This window comes from Siniperca chuatsi, linkage group LG22 (assembly GCF_020085105.1).
Source record: "Siniperca chuatsi isolate FFG_IHB_CAS linkage group LG22, ASM2008510v1, whole genome shotgun sequence".
NCBI classification, from domain to species: domain Eukaryota; kingdom Metazoa; phylum Chordata; class Actinopteri; order Centrarchiformes; family Sinipercidae; genus Siniperca; species Siniperca chuatsi.
The window spans coordinates 11,882,048-11,903,494 of NC_058063.1; the positions used below are offsets into that span (position 1 = coordinate 11,882,048).

At 38.7% G+C, this 21,447-nt stretch overlaps 1 protein-coding gene across 7 annotated transcripts in view; it reads left to right on the forward strand.

The window, feature by feature from the left end:
- elavl2 (ELAV like neuron-specific RNA binding protein 2) overlaps positions 1 to 8,204 on the forward strand; it is a 28,699-nt gene extending 20,495 nt beyond the window's left edge. For 6 of the 7 annotated variants that reach the window (XM_044184678.1, XM_044184676.1, XM_044184682.1 and 3 more), the window contains 4 exons: positions 1,089 to 1,242; positions 2,457 to 2,682; positions 3,411 to 3,449; positions 5,600 to 8,204. In XM_044184678.1, the coding sequence (XP_044040613.1) occupies positions 1,089 to 1,242; positions 2,457 to 2,682; positions 3,411 to 3,449; positions 5,600 to 5,930 (750 nt within the window). In that variant the 3' untranslated portion in view covers positions 5,931 to 8,204. The remainder of the gene's footprint in view (positions 1 to 1,088; positions 1,243 to 2,456; positions 2,683 to 3,410; positions 3,450 to 5,599) is intronic. The other variant, XM_044184680.1, reaches the window with a different exon arrangement.
- Positions 8,205 to 21,447: the final 13,243 nt, after the last annotated feature.

Here is a 21,447-nt window from a genome sequence, read left to right on the forward strand (position 1 = left end):
ATTGTTGTAGGACCCAAATGATTATAAAAACAATGGGATGAATAGAGGTTTACTGTACATTTGGTTCATACTTGTGCTCTTACAAATTTAAGATAATTTTATTTTTTATCACCATTCTCTTATGTTTGACTCACATTCATGCTCCACAACAACCAAAAAGTCTTATCAACAAAAATCTGTCAATGTTTAGTCCAGTGTGGCGTCTCCCCTCAAGTGTGATCAGACTGAACAGAAAGCACATTCTTGTTTTGCTTTGTGTAAAGCAAAAATGTAACTGCTGTGTAGTGTTTGTGTTTATTAGGCACAAACAGCCAATGACGACAGATGTTTGCTGTAGCAGGCACCGACTGTGTGAGTGGGGAGTGTGCCTGCTCAGACTGATTTTAATTCTTACCAGGAACTCTTGTTTCTCCAGACCTCCTCCTTTTCCTCTTCATGGAGTCTCACAGCTTTGGGATAAGCAAGAACTTTTGCTCAAGTTGAAACCTTGTTAAAATTGAGCGGGTTTTGCCTTGAGTTATGCCACCTGGAGCAAATCTAACATTTGCATTTTACATCCATTCGCGTCAATATTTGCTTCATTTAGTCTAAACACACATTTTGGAGTTGTTTTCTTATCTTAAGTCACAATACAGGATTTTATTTGAGCAATTATGTAGAGAATAGAAACTAAAGTGAATTATTATTTTATTTTTTTTTAATTGAAATGCTGCCAATAGCACTTGTTTGTCCATCTGAGGAAAAACACTATCATAAAAAACAAGTATGGTACAAACATTTGAACTAAGAGCTTTATTATTTTTTGCGCAAGGCATTAGCAATTGAAGACAATATTTATCACGTACACAGTAACATGAGTATATTTAAAGTAAACTCAGTCTGGTCAAATATGAGTTAGTGTTTGCATTCTCTCTGCTAGAAATGGGTCACAGCATCTGCTCTTCTGATGGTTTGAACAAATATAACACAAAAGGTGTAGAGCCTTCCCCGATCTCAGACAATTTGTATTAGACGTATGTGAGTTCATTACTGCATGTGCTAAAACAGGATGTAATGCTAATGGTCATGTGAACTGTCTCCGCCTGTAGGTTTCCTATGCGCGTCCGAGCTCCGCCTCCATCAGAGATGCAAATTTGTATGTCAGTGGCTTGCCAAAAACCATGACTCAGAAAGAACTGGAGCAGCTCTTCTCTCAGTATGGACGCATCATTACCTCACGCATTCTGGTGGACCAGGTGACTGGTGAGTAGGACATGACAGCTGTCCTGCTGTTTTGCTTTTTCCTCCCTCTTTTTGTTCCTTTTTTAGTTTGCCTGCTTTCTCCCCCTCCTTCCTCCAGTGACTCCCTAACAAAATGACACAGACAGTCCTGAGAAATACATCAGAGGTGGTGGTATGAGGTCCCCAAAAATGTAATTTTCCGCTAGAGGTGTTCATAAATATGCATAGATGGATAGAATATGAAATGGGTGTAAAGTAGCAGGACTCAATGTTTTGTTTTTTTTTGCTTCATAGTTCAAATACTGCAAATATTGAAAAGCATGTAAGAAAATATCAAAGCAACATGAAAAGGGTAAGCAACATGTGGAGTGTGATTGCTCTTGACTTGGCAACAATAATGAAGCTCAAGGCTGATTGGCAGAAAGAAACAAGACCAAGAGCGAAAAGACATGCAAGAGGGCAGTAAGAGGTAAATAAGTCAAAGGAATAATGTTTAAATTAAAGATCTGTTGGCTACAATCTGTAATTTAAAAGATTTATGAACCTAAAAGTGATGGTTTAATAATAATGCTTGTTTATGCTAACTAATGTAATGCTAGCTGTCTAGATAAGGTTTATTTAAACATCACTAGTGCAAACATTGTTTATTTTACTTTTTTTGTCTTGGGATGTCTGTTATGTCATGTCACGATCTTGTTGTTGGGCAAGCTTTGTATTGTTTCTGGTGCTCAGTCAAAGTCAAGTCCACTTTTTCACTCCCCATTTTTCTTTTGCTACACATTTCTCTTGTGCTTTTGGTTTTGGCAGCTTTTCTTGCTTTGGAATGGGTCACTACTGATGTTTGTGCTTCTGCCTCTTGTGTGTGTGTTTCGGTATTTGCAGTATTTTTGCATGTGGACCGCATTTCCATAGCCACGTCAGCAATGTTTGTAAAACATTTAAGTGAAATGGACCTGTATTTTGAAAAATTGAGAAATGCACAAATTGCAAATCTCCCTTGTATACATTATTTTAATTTATTTATTTTTTTAAATAAGTTTGTTCATAAACCTCAAGTTTTGCCGATTGGGAGTTTGTATTCTTGCTACAGCAAACATCTCTGCCATCATTGTATTATTTCTAAATTACTGTTTAAGCCTTGTCAGTGAAGTTCATGCCGCACATCATTGCTGAATGTTTTTCATGGTTGTCGAGAAACTCTGCATACGACTGTTATGTTAATGTACTCTCCTCAGGCGTTTCCAGAGGAGTTGGCTTCATTCGTTTTGATCGGCGAGTTGAGGCTGAGGAGGCCATCAAGGGTCTGAACTGTCAGAAGCCGCCTGGTGCCACCGAACCCATTACAGTCAAGTTTGCGAACAACCCGAGCCAGAAGACCAGCCAGGCGCTGCTGTCCCAGCTCTATCAGTCACCCAATCGAAGGTACCCAGGACCCCTCGCACAGCAGGCACAGCGCTTCAGGTAAAAGGGGCACACCAAAAAAACAAATCTGATTAGAGCCAAGCCTAGTCAATACTGCCAGTGATGTTGAGTCTGTTGACCCTCTAAGGCTTTTTGAAATTAGCATTTAAATAGTCTCACAGCAGTATTATGAAAATATTCTGTGTTGGAGCTCATCAATACTCTGGACAGAATAATTCACCCCCATATTCACCATATTTTCAACTTTGCTGTGTTCCTCCTGTTGCACATGTAGGCCTATGACACAATTGGGTTTGAGCAGACTTTGACAAATATGAAAATGAGATGAGCGATAATCTGGTGGATAAATCAATAGACGGTCTGAAAGTTGTTTTTGTTAATTAGCCTAGTTAGTAGCCATAACTATGGAAATGAATTTGCTGATTGACCTGAGAGGTATGCAAAAAAATCACAATTTGTGGAAAGTGAATGTTTCTGTAATATTCTGTAAAAGCTGCATCCTAACCTGTGCTTTCTATATGAACTGAATGTCTCCTTTTGACTGTGTTGTGTAGGTTGATATATTGATAAACAAGTTCAGTCAACAAGTTTAAAAACATGATAATCTTGGGATTCACTTGAACGAAACAACTGGCTTTAATTATGCCTTCAGAAATATTACTCATCTCTGTCATCATGTCAAAATGCATCAACCTCCATAGAAAGCTTCCTTTATAATGCCATTAATGTATGTGTGTTGGTGTTTGTTTTTGTTTTTGTTTTTTTAGGTTGGACAATCTGCTCAACATGGCCTATGGAGTCAAAAGGTAAATTGATTTTCTTTTTTAGATTTTTGTAGTCTGCTTTAATTGATCCTGAGGGGAAATTCAGACCTAACATGAAGGAGTTGATGGGATGCTTTTTTTTTTTTCCCCCTTATGTTTATTTTTTCTAGCATGAGCTCTTGGCAACATTGCATAGGTAGTTAACACTGCATAAGGTAGCACAGATTCAATATGAGGTTGTTGATCAAAGAAAAAATGCTTTTGTGTGTGTGCATTAGTGCTCCCCTCTCCAAACAAATGTAGACAAAATCTTGGAAAAAAGTTGGTGTGAGTGAATCAGGCTGTTTGTCTTAACAGCAAGTGATGATGTAAATATTTAGCGTGTGTGTGTGAGATGCACAAAGGTAGACTTGTTTATATTACAGGTAGGGAAGGGAGGGCCAGAGCCAAACATGCTCCTAGGAAGAGTCACTTCTTGGGGCTGATGCTGATTTGGGGGGTAAATAAGTTTGTATATTAAAACAAAATTCAGCTGTAGTAGAAATCATGTGAAACTGATTTATCAGTTATGTTATACTGTTTTTAAATTCACATGGGTGCATTTCTCCTACATTGAGCCCAATGTATCTACTTAACATACTTAATATGCATAAGGAGAACATGTCACAACAAGGCATTCAAACCCTGGACCTTCTGAATATGAGGTGGCAGTATATAGATGGATAACTGAGGCAGCATATTTCACAATTAAATCTCCCTCAGCTGCAGAGTGTGCAGCTGAACAAATACTAATAATTACACACTGAATTTCCTCAAGCATACCTGCCAACGTGCTGATACTGTTAATCTGATTAGTGGCCATGATGATGGCCTGTCATATTGGCCACACTCTACATACATACACTTTAATCCCTTATGTACAGTTCTGTAAATTAAGTATAAGCAAGTTCAGTCATTTGCACTTTAAACTTAATTTTGACTGGTAATTATTTGTGTCCATCTCTAAAATAAAGGTTAGTGACAGTAATGTAGTGAAGTGCTTTAATCTCGTCATAATGTCACAACATGTCTAGACTAAAGCATTGTCTACACTGCTTGTCTACATAACAAAAGACAGAATTTTACAATCTCTTACTTGCTGTTGCACAAAATTGCATACTTGTATTTTGAGCTCTTACCTTGATCTATTATGGACAGCCCTGTCCTGTTTTAAACTTTGTTGCGTCAGGCGTCTTTCAGGATTTGCCAGGATACCAGTTTGTCTAAGTTCAGTTTTATAAGAATGCCTTCCTCAAGTATGATTGAAGTCCAATCCCCTGAAAGCTCAAAGGCCCGTCACCGGCGACAATAGACTTGTGATTTCTCTTCTGCCCCGCTCGTTGGCTGACGTCTCGTTGCCAAATCTCTCTCTGTGTCCTTGATGCTGGGAGCACACCTGTCATGGTGGATGTTCCCTGAGAGGCCAACTGGAGCAGCTAATCTTATGTGACACCTGCTGCAATAATTCATAGGCTTTCCATGCACTTTGAATTTTGTTTCTTCAAACTGCAAAACCACATTTACCAAAGGCCAGGGCTTTTGTGTGCCTTTTTTTTTTTTTTTTTTATTCCAGTCTTGGCACACACTCCAACTTTAATATGGTACTTATTCTCCATTATGACATTCCAGTTTTTGTTTTTGAGTAAATGCTTCGGTGTGCTTGTCTTTTGTAGGCACATGAGCTCAAAAAGCAGCTACAATTTCTGAGAAGGTTGAAAAGCTGGATTTAGAATCTTTTTAGAATTGAATATGAGAACTGAAGGTGCATACATGTTGACTTGTCTGTGTACTGCCCTTTTTGCTGCTCAGGCAGAATGACAGCTCAGCTTTTTTCTTTCTTTTTTTTTTTTTTCATGAGGCTGACATCATAACTTACTGCCCAGAAGAAAACTATGTACTATTTACTAAATAATATATTGATCGTCTAATGACTGATGAAAATGTCTTCTGAAATGAAAGGAGGGTGTCAACACTGACTGTAGAAGCAATGTAAACACCTCTCAGAAAGAAGACTGGCTAGTGCTGATCTCTGTACAGACTTGTCAGATTCTGTTAGGCTTGTTGGCACAATCGCTTGTCTCGTAAAAAGGCCCATTTTGTCCTCATTTTGGCTCTTGCTTTGAACCATGGTACCTTTTTTGTCTTTTTTACAGCAGGTTCTCCCCGATGGCCATTGACGGGGTGACCAGCTTGGCTGGCATCAACATCCCGGGGCACGCAGGCACTGGCTGGTGTATCTTCGTCTACAACCTGGCTCCAGACGCAGATGAAAGCATCCTTTGGCAGATGTTTGGGCCATTTGGTGCTGTCACAAATGTCAAGGTTATCCGCGACTTCAACACAAACAAATGCAAAGGATTTGGTTTTGTCACCATGACAAACTACGACGAGGCAGCTGTGGCCATCGCCAGCTTGAATGGATACCGCCTCGGGGACAGAGTGCTGCAAGTCTCGTTCAAAACCAACAAAACACACAAAGCCTAATACCACTGAGATTGTTTCTAGAAAACTCAGCAGAAAAAGGAAACAGAAAATGGAAGCGCATTGACCGTAACTTTCTACATTAGTAAAAACAGCTTTGTAAATCTTCTCAATATTCTTTAAAACAGGAAAAAAGATTCTGCAGGTTTGAATGCCTGTGATGTTAAATTCTCTTGCTGTCTTTACAGATGGACCATCTAAAACGTTACTATAGGTTTTGTCATTTTGTTGCACATCTGCTTTGAAACAGTAAGTCTTGTAAGGTTATGTGTAGTGATTTTCTTTGTATTTTTCTGTGTCCTGATTTGCCTTAGGTGCGTTATACCTTCAGTGGTTAGCAAGTACTTATTTTGAACTATTTGCAATTTTGTTGAATTTGTAAGTATTCCGTTCATTGTAATATGAGTTGGTTATTGGTTGGCTGCATAATGTTGCTTATTGTAAACTTAAAGGATAAAAGAAAAAAAAAATTCTTAAAGCAGTACCTTGCCAAAGAGCTAAGAACCTCTTTGATGTGGGTTTAAAAAGCATCTATTTTTATAAAAAGAAAAATTTGGAGAAACTTTTTACTGGACCTGGAACAAAATATTTTGACTTGGATACTTTGAGAAATATCTTCATATGACACCTTGTGAGCTTTTGAACTTTACAGGAAAGTTTGCAGTGGTTGAAATTTCTGGCGAGATTTATGATGTAAAAGATACCTTTTGAGATCTTTGTATTATCTTTAGATTATAGAATCAATGGCCGTGCTGGTTTCATTTGTAAAATCATCTGTGGGTCTCCCTGTCATCCTGGTTGTTATATGGCTAGCAACTCGCTTTCCGATTTGATTTGGAAACGGACAAAAATACAAAGATTTATTCGCAAAAAGTGCATGCAAAATTATAACGTGGAGATATCTTAAAAGGTAAATGGGGATAAAAATCAGTTCTTCCTAAAGGATTTCCTTCAGATGGAGCTCATGGTGTTTTGTGGTGTACCTACGATATATCATTAGACTGATTTTTGTCTTAATATCAACCAATAAGGGTTTTTACATACTTTGTATGAAAGATTGAGGACAAGCCAATGGAGGCAGCAGCTTAAGAAAAACTAGTCTGAAGAATAGAACGGATTACTCCTGAGCTTTGAGCTATGTAAATAAGTCATTTTTTAATTTTTTTTTCTTTTTTTTTATGTTGAGTATTTGGCAGACTTCTTTTGGTTCTAGTTTGGACTTCATCGGAAAGTGTGATATTATATATATCGTTTTCTTCTTTATTTTATGGAGTATGTAAAGTCTTTTCATTTTGGATATAAACTTTTTTCATTTCAGTTTCCCTTTATTTGAAATACTTGATTTGTTGTCCCATGGACTAGCATTACAGTGCATCAAATTTGTTGGTTGTTTGGTCTGTAGATAGTCTTGCTTCGTTTAAAAAAAAAAAAAAGGTATTAAGAAACTATAGACATATGTTTTGTTTTTTATATATAAACATTATAGATATATATTTATGTGGTAAAGAATGGATATAAACCACAGTTTTGAACTATTTGATTAGTTTTTTTTCCATACTCATATATATACGTAATGCATATAACCTGTCTTTAAAATCGTAAAAAGGTGTATATTGCTTTATTCACTTTGGGGGGAGGTCAGTGAAGCAGTTCCATTAACGATAGCAAAATTGGTTGCAAGAGTTTGTCGAACATCTAACTCATCTTGAACAAATGGAGGCCGGTCGAGCCTTAGATGCACTGAATACTGCACCTGCATCCTGCTTGGTATTTAAACCAATTACTAGTCATGCTTCCCCTTAAATGAGCAGTGTGCTATGCATTATATAATTATCTTTGCAACTGCTTTTTCTTGTTTATCTATTCCTTCTTTGTGTTACTTGTAAAAGTTAAATTTAAGTCTAGATGAGTTGTGATACTTGCTGCTGTGGGGTAGAGACTACATTTTTCATGCCTGACCCGTCATTGTTGAAATTTTTTTTTTTTTTTTTTTTTTTTTTTTTGTAAGTTCTTCATGATTATTTGGTCTTGACAAATTGTGCTGATGGTCTGGCATGGAAAAATGTTCGCTCCCACCCCTCTTATCTCAATTCTTAATATGAGAATGATTATTTATTTGAAGTTGTATAGTCTGTATGACTTGGTTCTCAGCATTTTTGGAATAGAATATCTTTTGTTGAGTATTTAAAAGGATGTACATGTTCTTTACTTTGTGTTTGGATACTTTGGATTTTTTCCATGTTCAGTACATCAATAAATAAGTTGAAGGGCAATGCAGCTTTGTGAATGGATCCCATCTTTCCTTTTTCCTGTTTTCTGAAAATGGTTTTGCCAATTTAACATGTAAATATGTCAGCAATTCATATCTTTCACACCTGTCTTAAATTTAGATTAACTTTTTTAAACTGTAACCCTATGTTTGTTTACACAGAAAGCACACCCATATTTAAATGTATCAAATTGCTCTGCTTTCTTTAAATCTTATTCATTTCAAAGTTGGCCAAATGCACCATTTTAAAGGAATAGTTCAACATTTTTGGAAATATGCTTATTCACTTTCTCTTTTAGATAAGATTAATACTACCCTCATCTGTACAGTAAATATGAAGCTACAGCCAGGAGATGTTCGCTTAACATATAGACTGGAAGAAGGGGGAAAGCTAGCCTTTCTGTCCGACAGGTTTTTTTTTGTTTGTTTGTTTTTTTTTTTTAAAGAGAAAAAAGATTCCTTTTAATGTATCCCGATTCATTCTTTGTACTGTACCGATTTGCCTTGTTCTAGTCGGTGCAATACCGATTTGATATTAGCGACGTCATTTTTGTGTGACTTGACATTATCACTTTGCTTTACTTTTAGCTAGTATAGTGTTTTTGGTTCTAGTGATCACTTGTTGATTAATACTTTCTGGTGTAAAGTTGAATCTCAGTCCATAGATTAGATTGTAGCTTATGCTTCTCCCTTGGCAGTCAGGTTAGAGGAAGACCAAATGCACAGTAGTTCAAAGACACAGTTTTAAAGTCTGAAAAATTCTATTTAAGTTACCACAACACATAATTGGGGCAGAGTTCAGGTGCTGGCTTGAGTGTGCCGTCACAAAGCCTGATATAGAGTATTGATTATATATATATATATATATATATATATATATATATATATATATATATATATATATATATATATATATATATATATATATATATATATATATATATATATATATATATATATATATATATATATATATATATATATATATATATATATATATATATATATTTTTTTTCCCCCTTGTCATTTTTTTATCTCATGCTCCACTTGAGGCAGAGCTGAAGATGAAATGGCCTGCTTTGAAGTGCGCTTCCCTACTGCACAGCCACCTCACACTGCCCAACTGTCATTTTGGGGGCATTGAAAGGACGCAGATGGGAGCTGCTGAGGAAACACTGCTTTTTTTGTAAAGAAAGCTTCGTTAAAGTATTCATTGTTTGGGTAAATAAAGTTCCAGAGCCGCCGCTCAGTTTAATGAAAACAATATTTATGGCATGCTCAATCATGTAGTCATTCTAGCACTCTGTTTGGCTAGCAGAAGATAAGGAGGCTAATCTGTGTGCTGCTTAAAAAGCTTTCAGAGTCGGTGCGATATTTACTGTTTCATTAGCCTGCATGTTAGACCAGAAGTAATCTTTCCTGACCGCAGTTTTTACAATGAAGTCACTTTTGCATTGTTACGGTTACATGGCACTACTCGGGTTTGTTGTGCTTTACTGGAAATGGATATCGATGTGAGGAGTTTTGACTGAGTGATAGCTTGTTTGAAGCTCTTCTCCCAGCTGAAACTGGGCTTATCAGGCAGACAAGTTATGTGATTGGGCATTCTCAAGCTATATGTTGTGACACGCTGCCAGTAAAAATGGGATTAGGCTTCAGCAGTTAACGGCCATCACAGATAAGCTGATGTCACGTCCTTAGTTATTTAACGTAAAGAAACAGATTTTCAGTCATCGCACTGAATCATCAGGGTTTTGACTGGTACTTGAAAATGACTGACTTTTTTTGTATGCTTTGGATAAGCGGTCATTCAGATCATAAAATGAAGTACAAGGGACCAAAATGAGCTTTTAACTTTGAAGAGGACACCATTTTATCCTGAGCATCTCAGGGCTTGCTATTGAAAGGCCAAAATATTAAATTGTGTTTTGATTGAATCTGCCAAATCAAAACTAACCCAGACCATAAGAGAGAGAAAGTGGCACCATTTCTCTAACGGTTCCCAACATTTTTTTTTGTCATGCTCCGGTCAAATTAACTCAAGTACCCCGTCAACCTGTCATGTTATAAATGTGTTTGTTTGAATAGAATTTAAACTGAATGTTATTTAACACTATTTATTATAGAAAAGTGAATATTGATATAATAAAACTTTCATACAATAAAAATATCAGTGTTTCGGTCGGTTTGGTCAAGTTCGGATTTACACCGCTTTGAGTGGCAAAAGCAAGCCCTTTATCCATTAGCTAACTATTTCAACAGTATATCCGTTATTTTTTTTAAACTATTTTGCTATATTTTGCAATTGTAACTAATCAATTTCAGTTAGCTAGCTAGCTAACTGAAATTTTAACAATTTTTAGACCTCTCTAAATAGTTAAAAGTTCACGCACTTTTAATCACAAGTGTTGAGGACCTGACTGGATATATATTTTTAATCAAATCAGAATTTCTCCTGGCAACTGCAGAAGCCCCCCCGCCTGGGGTACAAGTACTGCCGGTTGGGGATAAAGCTTGTTTTGGACTTTTTTGCATATTGGTTGTATTTTCTAGGGTATAAAAAACCTTTATCCTCTACGCCCTTGATGTGCAGTAGCTGTAAAGTGATGTAGCTTTGACCTGCAGATCCCACATGGCAAGTATGTGAGCTCCAGCAGTGTGTCCTCTGTACATTTTCTCTTTACTTTGTTAATGATGATGGTCCATTTCCATTTGCTGCTCTCACCCTCATAACCGCCTTGTAACAACTTGCACTTGTGAAACCTAACATACTGTAAAGCATGGTATGTAATGGGACACGCTTGTATATTTTGTCCAGAGCTGCTGATGTTAGCATGCGCACGTAAACATATTTGCATATGATCGGTCTGCTGGTGTGATTTATGGCCCACCAGGTTTTCTATTACTCTCATTTATAATTTTCACCTACCCTCCCGTTCAAATTCCACTGTATAACTGAGACACAAAGGCCTTTTTCATCTCATGGTTTTCTCCTATTGTATATGTTGAGAGCTTGTCATCATGAACAGACAAATGGGATAATAGGATGTTTGTAGTGCAAAAGTTGGAACAACAGCATTTTGCATAACAACAATTAATAACATACCAAAAGTAGTAACAAGGTTTCCGTAGGTGAACCTGCGGCAGGATCATTACTGGTTTGCCGCATTCCGAGGGTCACCACTATAAAATTGGTATACATTAAAAGCTTTATAAAAATCTGGACTTACCTGGATGTGAGATACTGTCCTGTAGGTAAAACATGAGACAATGAAAAGTAATAACCTTCTAGGCTTAAAATATTGAATTAATAACAAACAGGATGGCTTCAGTTGGAATTTCTTTGGCATTTACAGTATTCCCCATCAATCAATATTACAGGAAATTGTCTCAAATTTAGTTTTTATCCCCTTTTACTCCAGTTTCAATTTTTATGGACGTCCTCTGATTTACAGTGCTTTATGCACTGAGTGTAGAACATAGTCTTTCATCCACTGATGAAACACTCTTGAGCATTTTAAATGAAAAGGCCTTTAAGCTGATTGGGGGTGGAGTGGATGAATAGCGGCCCTTTATGTGACTTGTATATGATCCGTTTAATGGCCCAATGTCATGGATAATTCACAGGTAAATTCATAAGTACCTTCTCTTTATGTGAGGTTCTTCCATTAAGCACATCCTGAAACATTCTCTTGAGCAAACGGTTACGAAGGGTTAGACATGTTGCACCTGAGAGGATAAGTGGTGATCCTTGTTGATGGTGCACAAATTGAAATGAGTCAATTGCTATGTTGAAAACAGTGAAATGGAAAAAAGTAGCATTTTTGGGCGACTTGAAATTATTAAATATTGAAGGTCAAAGGAAGACCCCTATTATTATTATTATTATTATTATTATTTATTTTTTTATGCACCACATGCAGATATGTCCCTCTATCCCTGCTGCCACTGACAGACCTACATAGTGTAGTATACAATGTTGAATGCTTCTTTTGCATCATATTTCAATTTTTCAGACATCAAAGACATTCGGCTCAGTATAGGACCTTGTTCAGCGGTCTTCCTATTTCTTGTAGTCCACGGTTAAACATGTTCAGTGATTGGATTTAAGTTGTTACATCACAAATGGTTGGAGCTTGGCTTCTTCCAGCCCTGTCCGATCAGCACTGCCTTCCATCAGCTAACGACTCCATTTTATTCTCCCTATGAGGCCTTGGCACCTCCGTTCCATAATGAGCCAGTAAAGAAAAGGGGTGCAGATTAGAATAACAGCCTTAACTAATCCATAACAGGCCGATGAGGCGCCACGTTTGGGGAAACCGTGTCATCTCTCATTTTGCAGTGCCATGGCAAAATCTCTACTCTCTCTCAATCCCCCACGCAAAACAAGCCCCAAGAATAGCGGCTGTGGCAAGCCGCCGGCACAAGGACGGCAATCAACAAAACGTAGCTTCTTCCCCTGTCTCTCTCTCCTTTTTCTCAGCTCCTGCCAGTAGTCTGATGAGAACAGAGAGGAAATCCATGCCTGTTGACTTTGGAAATCAAAGATGAGTTTCAGCTTGGAGGAAACTACTGAAGACTGCAGCCCACATCACATCTTATTGACAAGTCTTGTTCTTTAGTGATGGGCAAACAAGGCTTTCTTGAAGCAACAAGGCTTTGGAAAACTGGTTCATTTCTCCAGGCTGTGAGTGTTCACTGGGGGCCCCTGCTGGTCATAGTATTTACAGCAGGCAGCAGAAGTGGTGCAGTAAGAAACAAACTATTATTAATTGGTCCAATTAAGCTCTGTAAAACTGATGTAACAAATAAGGATAAAAACACAATTTTTCACTGACACATTTTTGTTCTGAATGTGACTTGTACCTCAGGTCAAATTTGCTGTGCGGAATGGTCAACCGTGTTCGCTGTTCAAAAAACGTTTACCGTCCTGCAGTTAATAAAATATTGATATCAAGATCAGACACAGCATTATGTGTAATATATTTCAGTTCAACCTTCATTTACATTTGGGGAGACTCACGGAGCAACAAATTAGTGTGCCCAATTTGCAAGTCAAAAACAAGATCCACATGAAAAGAAACCACGTAGTGATAGATAGCATCTGGGGGTTTTAGAGTGAAACTTGATAAGCCTTCACAGATGACGTCAATTTAGGACTGAGACAGATGGCTTGCACCTGATTACGTCTGAAGGATCTGGGGAAACGGGCCTAAAAGGCTTCACCTTTAATTTGTCAGTTAATGCGTTCACGTAGATGAGTTTGGATCACGTATGCACAAGTATATGTTTAATAAAGAATGCCAGTTTAAGATTGAGATTGTTAATTCTTCTTGTTGCAGAGTCTGCACCGTATGCATGTAGCTTTAGAAATGCTCTTTTGAGATTAGTAAAAGCAAGATGCAGTTGTTCAAGAGCCAGGTTTACCTTGAGCATTACAACATATGCTGATGACACGGTCATATTGTTCCTGTAATTCATGTACAGTGAACCCAAAATAGACCCTTGTAATCCACTGTGAGCTATGATTCATTATACAAATCTCGATACTATCTGCAAAACCTTTTAAAAGAATATATTGTCAGCTGTGTCAGAAAAGGAATGATTCCAACAAGGCAAAGTCAGTAGGTGGATTCAAAGCTTAGTTGTGGTCGCTGTGCAAATGTAGTTAATTAAATGTTTAGGGTTACCATTTTTATTATCCCTAACATGACTTTCCAGTATGGTACTGATATCCATAAAACTATACCAAACATTTTATTAGCTTTCATTAGAAAAAAAAATAATCATAGTTGCATAGTTGTTTTCTCCTTATAATGCCAATGAAACCTGTCAGTGTACCCCAAACTCCCAAGAAATCATCTCTGGTAAGGAGAATCCCACTCCTGTTGTGCAGTAGCTGTAGCTGGATTCAACTTTAGTGTCAGGTTCTCTCATCACAGCAACATAGACTGATGAGCTGCTGCAATTCTGGCCATTTTCTACCGCTTGCACAGCAACTGCAGGCAATGATATGAATGACAATGGTGGGCAATGCTAGTGTCAGGTTTACTACTGTCATTTAATTTCCCCTTTGACTTAAGCATTGTTCAATGCTTTTTATTTTCCAGCATCAATGGTAAAACTTCTAGAATAATGCAAGCATATTAAAGTGCAAGCTCGGAGCACCCCAGTAGCTCACCTGGTCTGCATGGGTCTTGGTACATAGGGAACATGGTGTTCCCCATGTACCAAGGCTGAGTCCTTACCGCAGCGGCCCGGGTTTGAATCCAGTCTGAGGCCCTATGCTGAATGTCATTCTCCTTCTCTCTCTCCCCCTTTCCTGTATATCTTCTGCTGCACTATCAAATAAAAAACAAAGAAAATGAATTGCAACCTCTAAGCTAAGGATGGGACAGCGAGCAGAAGCCACAGGTCATGGTAACTACACGTCTCTTCTTTTGCTCATCGTCATGTAAAATGTCATTTCAGGTGTGAAACAAGGAGACCAAAAGCATGCATGAGGATAGCCATTCAGAGACCCCGAAAGAACTGCAGGCCTCACTTGACTCAGTTAATGAGACAGGATGGCTGTAAAAGACTCATTGCAAGTTATCGCAAACGCTTGATTGCAGTTGTTGCTGCTAGGTTATTAGGTTTAGGGGGCAATCACTGTTTCACACAGGACCATGTAGGTTTGGATTTTTCCCCCCCCTTAATAATAACAACCTTCACTTAAAAACTGCATTTTGTGTTTACTGGACTAATATTTAAATTTGTTTGATGATCTGAAAGAATTAAGTACGACAAACATGCAAAAGAATAAGAAGTCAGGAAGGAGGCAAACACTTTTTCACACCACTGTATGCATGAGGCCTTGATGAAAGCACAGCATGATGTTTGTCCTAGAATTCACTTTGTGTGTTGCACATCTGGATGCATTTTGCATGTTTATGATGTGTCCATACATTTATGCAATGAGGGTTTTGCATTGCTGTGTGCTAGGCAGAGGGTGGAGTAGCTCCTGGCTGCTTCGCCAGTGTCTGTTTTCTTGTAATAAGGCCTGATTTAAGGCTAACCAGAGCCAGTGCCTCGTCCCTCATTTCCTCTGCAGCCAGTGGAGATGAGATCTCTTCACAATATTTACCCAGGGAATAATGATGTTTGATTTGACTCTCTTGTGGGTGTGTCTCTGTGAGGGCTATTTTCATCCACTGCTGCCACTGAGAGAGAAAACAGATAGAAGCTATGTCCACAGGAAAAAAAAGCCTCAGATCATTGTTTATGGATGATGCTAGGTCAGTGTATTTCTGTGCTTGGCCTTCAGAATGAAGAGCTGCTGTGTTGCACTGTTGGTTGCGTGACTCACACTCTGTTTCTTAGCTTATTGCATTTCACTTAGATGCTCCTGGCCAACTCAGGTTGGATTCAGTATGTGGCTGCATTTGAGATGCTCAACATTGAAAAGAGGAGTTGTTCCAATAGCACAGTAAGCATGGACACAGACCTCTCTATAGTACATAGGAGCAAGACCCCCAGACACAAAATGGCTATGAACAGCTCAGCCGCGTCTTTGTGGTTGTTTTGTGTTTCTTTTTGGTCGTTCTATGTCTCTTTGTGTTTATTTTATTTCTCTTCTTATGGTCCTTTTGCATCTCTTTGTAGTCGTTTTGCATCTCTGTAATTGTTTTGTCTCTTTATAGTAGTTTTGCATCTCTTTGTAGTCGTTTTGCGTCGCTTTTAGGTAAATCCTGAACCTTTTCTGCAGGTAAAGCAGAACTCTGTTGATTGAAAAACTGCAGCTGTATATGAAGATGAAGGGACACTTTCTGCCCAGGGGACCCCTGACCGCTTAGGCCCCTAGGCCTAAAAAAACATTAAAGTAAAACATCATCTGTTTTTGTCAAGCTCCAGAAACTGATGTTTTGGATTCTGCATTAAGTATTTTTGATTGATTTACTAATATGGGTGGATTTATTGTGAATTAGATTTTAATGTCTTATTCTGGCAAAACATTAATTTGTGTGTTGAAATGAAAGGCAGACATGCAGGCTTTATTAAACCATCACTACAAATCACGTATACTGAGGTAAACATGGCTTACCTCAGTAAACAAAGCAAAAAAGGTAATACTTTAAACTAATTAGCTTTTCTAACAGAACACTTTATTAAAATGTCCATCCTGATTGGAATGTATTATGTGTAGCGGCTATTCAAAGCTAAAGTAGGCCATGGAAATTCTTTAGGATTGTGGGTTGTATTTACCCACCTTGAGTTTCCTCGGCAGCACAGCTCGAATGCTACAGAATCGCACTGTAGTATTTACCTCATTACAGGCTGCACTCTCTCTGAGGAGCAGTCATTTGCATGGCTGCTTTTCAAACCATGTTAATATTGACAAAGATTTGCACCCATTTTAATCATGCCACATAAAAGGTATACAAAGTTGTTTATGACTGCTCCACCGCTGAGCAATAGGCACATTCTGTACTGCAGTGCACATTAAAAAAGATGGCACTTTGTTCCGAGCAGCAATTGCAAATCACAGACGTCAGAGAGGTAGAGGAAAAATAGATGACTGCGATGGCAGTTTGGGTCTAACGAAAATGCATTTACATATTAAACCACACAGCAGCGTGCAGAGCGTGGCTCTGTGTGAATTGCACACTCCAGCCTGCCTTTGCTCAGTGTAAGGAGTAGCAGGGGCCTCGCCGCTGTGACTGCAGTACCGTAAATTTGAAGTTGTTTACGGATGCTGCCATCTTGGTGCGCTCCGGGAGGGAAACTTGGAGCGGGGCCATTTACCGGCAGCTTGATGAGAGTGCAGTGAGGCGAGTTAATTAATACAACATCCCTGGGCCCACAGGCTATGCTGCAAAGCTAACCCACCCAGGAGGAAGAGAGAGAGAGCAAGACAGAGGAAGGGACGGAAGAAAGGACAAATCATGCGTGGGAATCATAGATATATATACACAGAGAGACTAAAACTGTGAAGAGTAAGGCTACGGCACCTGCTAGGACTGGGAGATGTAAGGCAAGCAAAACACATTTAAATCACACAGCTAAGATGTACGGATATGGCTGAATTAGCAAATCCTAACAGACTGCATCATGTTTTGGTTTTTCAAGATGATCACTATGTCAACAAATTAAGCGATCAGAGATACAAAATTGTTGCTGCGAATTGGCCAAAGCAGACTACATAATGGACCCGACCAGACATAGCTTGCCATCTTTCATGACGTGAGTGACATATGATCAGTAAGGGATCGACTTCACTGTTCTCCCTGACAGTACCAACAACAACAACAACAGTTTTACACACTGATTACGATTTTGCTGCGTTCAGAGTCATGAGCAGAAGAGTGCTATGTGTTTCTTTGGCCCAACGTTGCAGAACACGTCGTGAAAGTTTTCCAATTGGGCGAGAGAATGCAAATAACAATTCAGGCATGCTAGTCTTTTTGATGTTTTGGTTGTCTTCCACCACAACAAACTACATAGAATTGAACAAGCTGTTGTAGTGCTAATTTTCGCCTCACCATGTTTGTCGAGTCAGGCTATTATTGGTCCTTGTGTGTGTTGAGTTGATGTCAGAGTCAAATTTTGGAGAGGCAGGCAACAGATCAGATTTGAGGCATGGATTCAGTGTTTAGGGTCCTTTGGTTGAGACACACCTCACTGTGTTTTCTGCAAGAGGAGGAGAAGTCACACCTCGGAGGCTTCAACACTGAATTGAATTCAGAAGGTGATACAGGACAGCCCTGGCATTTGCTCACCAAAACTACAAGCTACAGTGTGATAGAATGTTAGATTTTGATGTTTTACACTCTATAAAAAATGCATCTGCTACAATCCCACTGTAGCTTTCTCCTTCTGGAATAACCGGAGGTAGAGTGAGAAGGAGATTGACAGCAGAAGTGCGCTCGTGTGAGAGAGGACTTTTTAAAAACTAAAGAGTATCTAAGTCCAACCCACTCCAACATAAACTTGAAACAAATGGATCTATTGACCTCCATGACCTCTGAAACAAAGCGGAAAAAGAGCAACTTTGGTTTCCCTTCCCCTGCAACCGATTTTTGGTAAACTGTGAGCTAAGATGTTTTCAGCCATGGCATCACAGTTGCTGCTTCCCCTTAACTTTGCCTCAGTGAGAAAACTCTTGTCTGTTGAGCACCATCAAACAAGAGAAAAACTTGCCTGGAGATAGAGGAGTCCATTGGGAGCCCCTCGCCTCCCCCTCTCACTTTTTCTCTCTTCTTCTGTATCCATTTATTTTAGCTGGCAAAAAACAACTTTGGTCCCAAAGGTTGTCAACCCCCCCCCCAAAAAAAAAAAAAAATCTGAGGTGCAGTCTATGGGAGGGAAAAAGCAAATAACAATCTGTAAACTCAGCTTTCTTTATTGTAGCACATAACAATGTATGCAGACTATGTCATAGCTCAGACTGGCCAGTGCTCTCCTATGCTAAACAATGATATTATTTTTTAATAATAAGCTCCCTCATTCATTGACTAAGTTTATCACGTTTGCACATCAGCCAAATGACGGCAGCAGAATACTGTAAATAGCACGCCTGCCAGTAGACACAAAAGAGAGAGGGGCTATAAATACCCTGAATAAATCCTCCTAATCAGGAAGCGGGAGAAGCATGAGTTGTGTTGATATAGGAAACTCGTGGCTGAATCCAATTTTAAATGCTTTCGCCAGCTTTTCCTTTTGGTTAATGTTTAGAATTCACTCGATAATTACCATATTAAAATGCCAGTTGTGGTGGGAAAAGATAAGGCTGTTAGAGTAAGGAGAGAAAAAAAAAAGTCCACCGGAGGCCTATCAGTCAGTTCTGAATTGCTTTATAATTACTGAGATGCACAGACATAATTTCCTTCTAAAAATAATGCAAAGTTTTGATTTCCCCTCCCTCCCCATCCTTAATACTGTTGCTGTGTGTGTGTGGGGGGGGGGACTCTCCCCCACTTTCTCTCTCGAATGCATTAACTTAACCTCTTCGTGTATTAGTCGGTGTGGTGCCATGTTAAGCACAGTGTAGCCTAGTTTCTGCACAGCGTGAATGTTGCTGCCTCCCTGTTTTGGGATTGGAGAAGAATCCGAATTCTGACACATTGGGGTTGTATTCATGAATATGACATACTGTCTAGCTAAAGTTCTTTTAACTTGTTGGAGTTTTATTTGCATAGATTTCTCATAAGTTTTAATCTTTTGTGTATGCCGACACAAAATTAAATTATTTATTCTGTGCACAGACAAAGTTTCCCGTACTGAACAGTTGGATCTGTCGCTGTCGTTTGGCCTTAATTAGACTGAACCTTGAGACTGTCGACAATTTAACAGGCGGTTTTTGAATTTTTAGGCCAAGGGATGTCTGCATGTTTTTTTCTAAAACAGTTAGGTCTGCCCTGTTTATACTTATTGCTATTATCAAGTGGAGCAGAACTCCTACCATCTAAAATTGGGCTCACACAGATAGGTCATTAATATATTTTTTACCTTTTGCTGGCTTTTCTTTAGAATTATTTTGCAACACAAAAACCTGAATTCATAACAGATATGACAAACAAAGGCAATGTTTCCTCTTGCTACAATTTAGTTGTTGGGTTGTTTTCAATATTGTATGTTTTAAAGGGGTACGCCACCAATTTTACACATGAAGATCAGTTTACCTGTCATGGGGAGAACCACTTAGACAGTGACAACAGTTGTATAATACATCTAATATAAAATAGAACTAACCTTGATTATGTCATAGTGATGTCATCAAGGTTATCTGGGTTTGGGCTTGGAGACTAGGATCCATACTAGGGACTAAAAGACGGGACACCTCGGCCTATAAGGACAGCAATGTTAGTTTTCTCGGATGGTCAATTGACCACTTTGGTCCAGACTGAAACAACTATTGGACAGATTGCCATGAAACTTAGTACAGACATTCATGGTTCCCAGACGATGAATCCTGCTGACCTTTCCTGTAGCGTCACCAAGAGTTTTACATTTGCGGTTTATTAAAAGAGCATCATCAGATCATCGTTTCAATTTGTCCAATACTACAAAAGCTGTGCTTTGTGCTAGTTAACAAATGTTAGCATGCCAAAACAGTAAACTAATGGTGAACATTACCAGATGATGTTTAGCTAACATGCTAAACTTTACCATGTTACCATTGTCAATGTTAGCATTTAGCTCAAAGCATCACTGTGCCTCACAGAGCTGCTAGCATGGCTGTAGATTTTTTCTTGTTAATCTGTCTCTTTTCAAATTTCCCAACGATGTGTAATACTAAATTGCAGGACTACCCCTTTAAGATTTAAAGGAACTATGCAGTTTTCCTAAAATGTCCTCGAGCCTAAGGCTCAAAACTAGGAATAAAGGATGAACAAAAAATAACTTAAAGAGTAACATGATTTATGGACATTGTCAGTAACCTCTAATAACTGAGACAAAAGGGCTGCTGTATGTGATTGGAGGTATTTATAGTCACAGTAAACACCAGAATCTGGGAAAATACAATTGTTCTTTAGGAGGCCTGTAGCCCACAAAAACAGTAGCCTAGGAAAGGAAAGAAAAGGAAAGGTTGCAGGGGATGTGTGTGCAACGACCGTCAGATTCTCATATGATGAAATATTGATGGCACTGAGTTTGATTCTGCAATAGGTACTTTTGATCCAGATCTGTCGCGGCAGAAGAGACACCCCTCCCCCCTATTCTTCCTCAGGTGTATCGCTGGTCTTTTTGCTTTCGAAAAATACCATCCACCCTCCTCTACCTTTGATCAAATGTGTAGACTTTGAAGAAGAACTTATAGAGTTGCAGTGGGTGCCAATGACGGGGCTGCAGTTAGTCAGTTCTTGGCTTTTATTTATCTCGACTGCTGCTGCTGTAACTGATGACTGAATCAAACACAGTGTAGAAACGTAACCGCTGACTTCTTTGCTTTTTTTCAGCTGAGCAGCGATCGTGTCTCTTTTCCCTCTCAGCACTTATCTGAATTTTTAAATCCAATACTTCCAAAAGCAGGGGAAACAAAAACAAATTCTATTATTTAAAGAGACAGGTTTCATTCACAAAAACTCAGGGCTGTCACTGTGTTCACATCTCTTGTCCAGCTCTTTGCAGATTTGTACACCCCCCCACTGCATCTCTACATGCTATTTTCCGCTTGTTTTATTCTCTTAAGAGTCAAGTGCTCTTTTCTTTTGTCTGCCTACAATCCAGTGTGTGTGGAGTGGAGAGTATGTGTCCAGTGCAGCGCTGTGT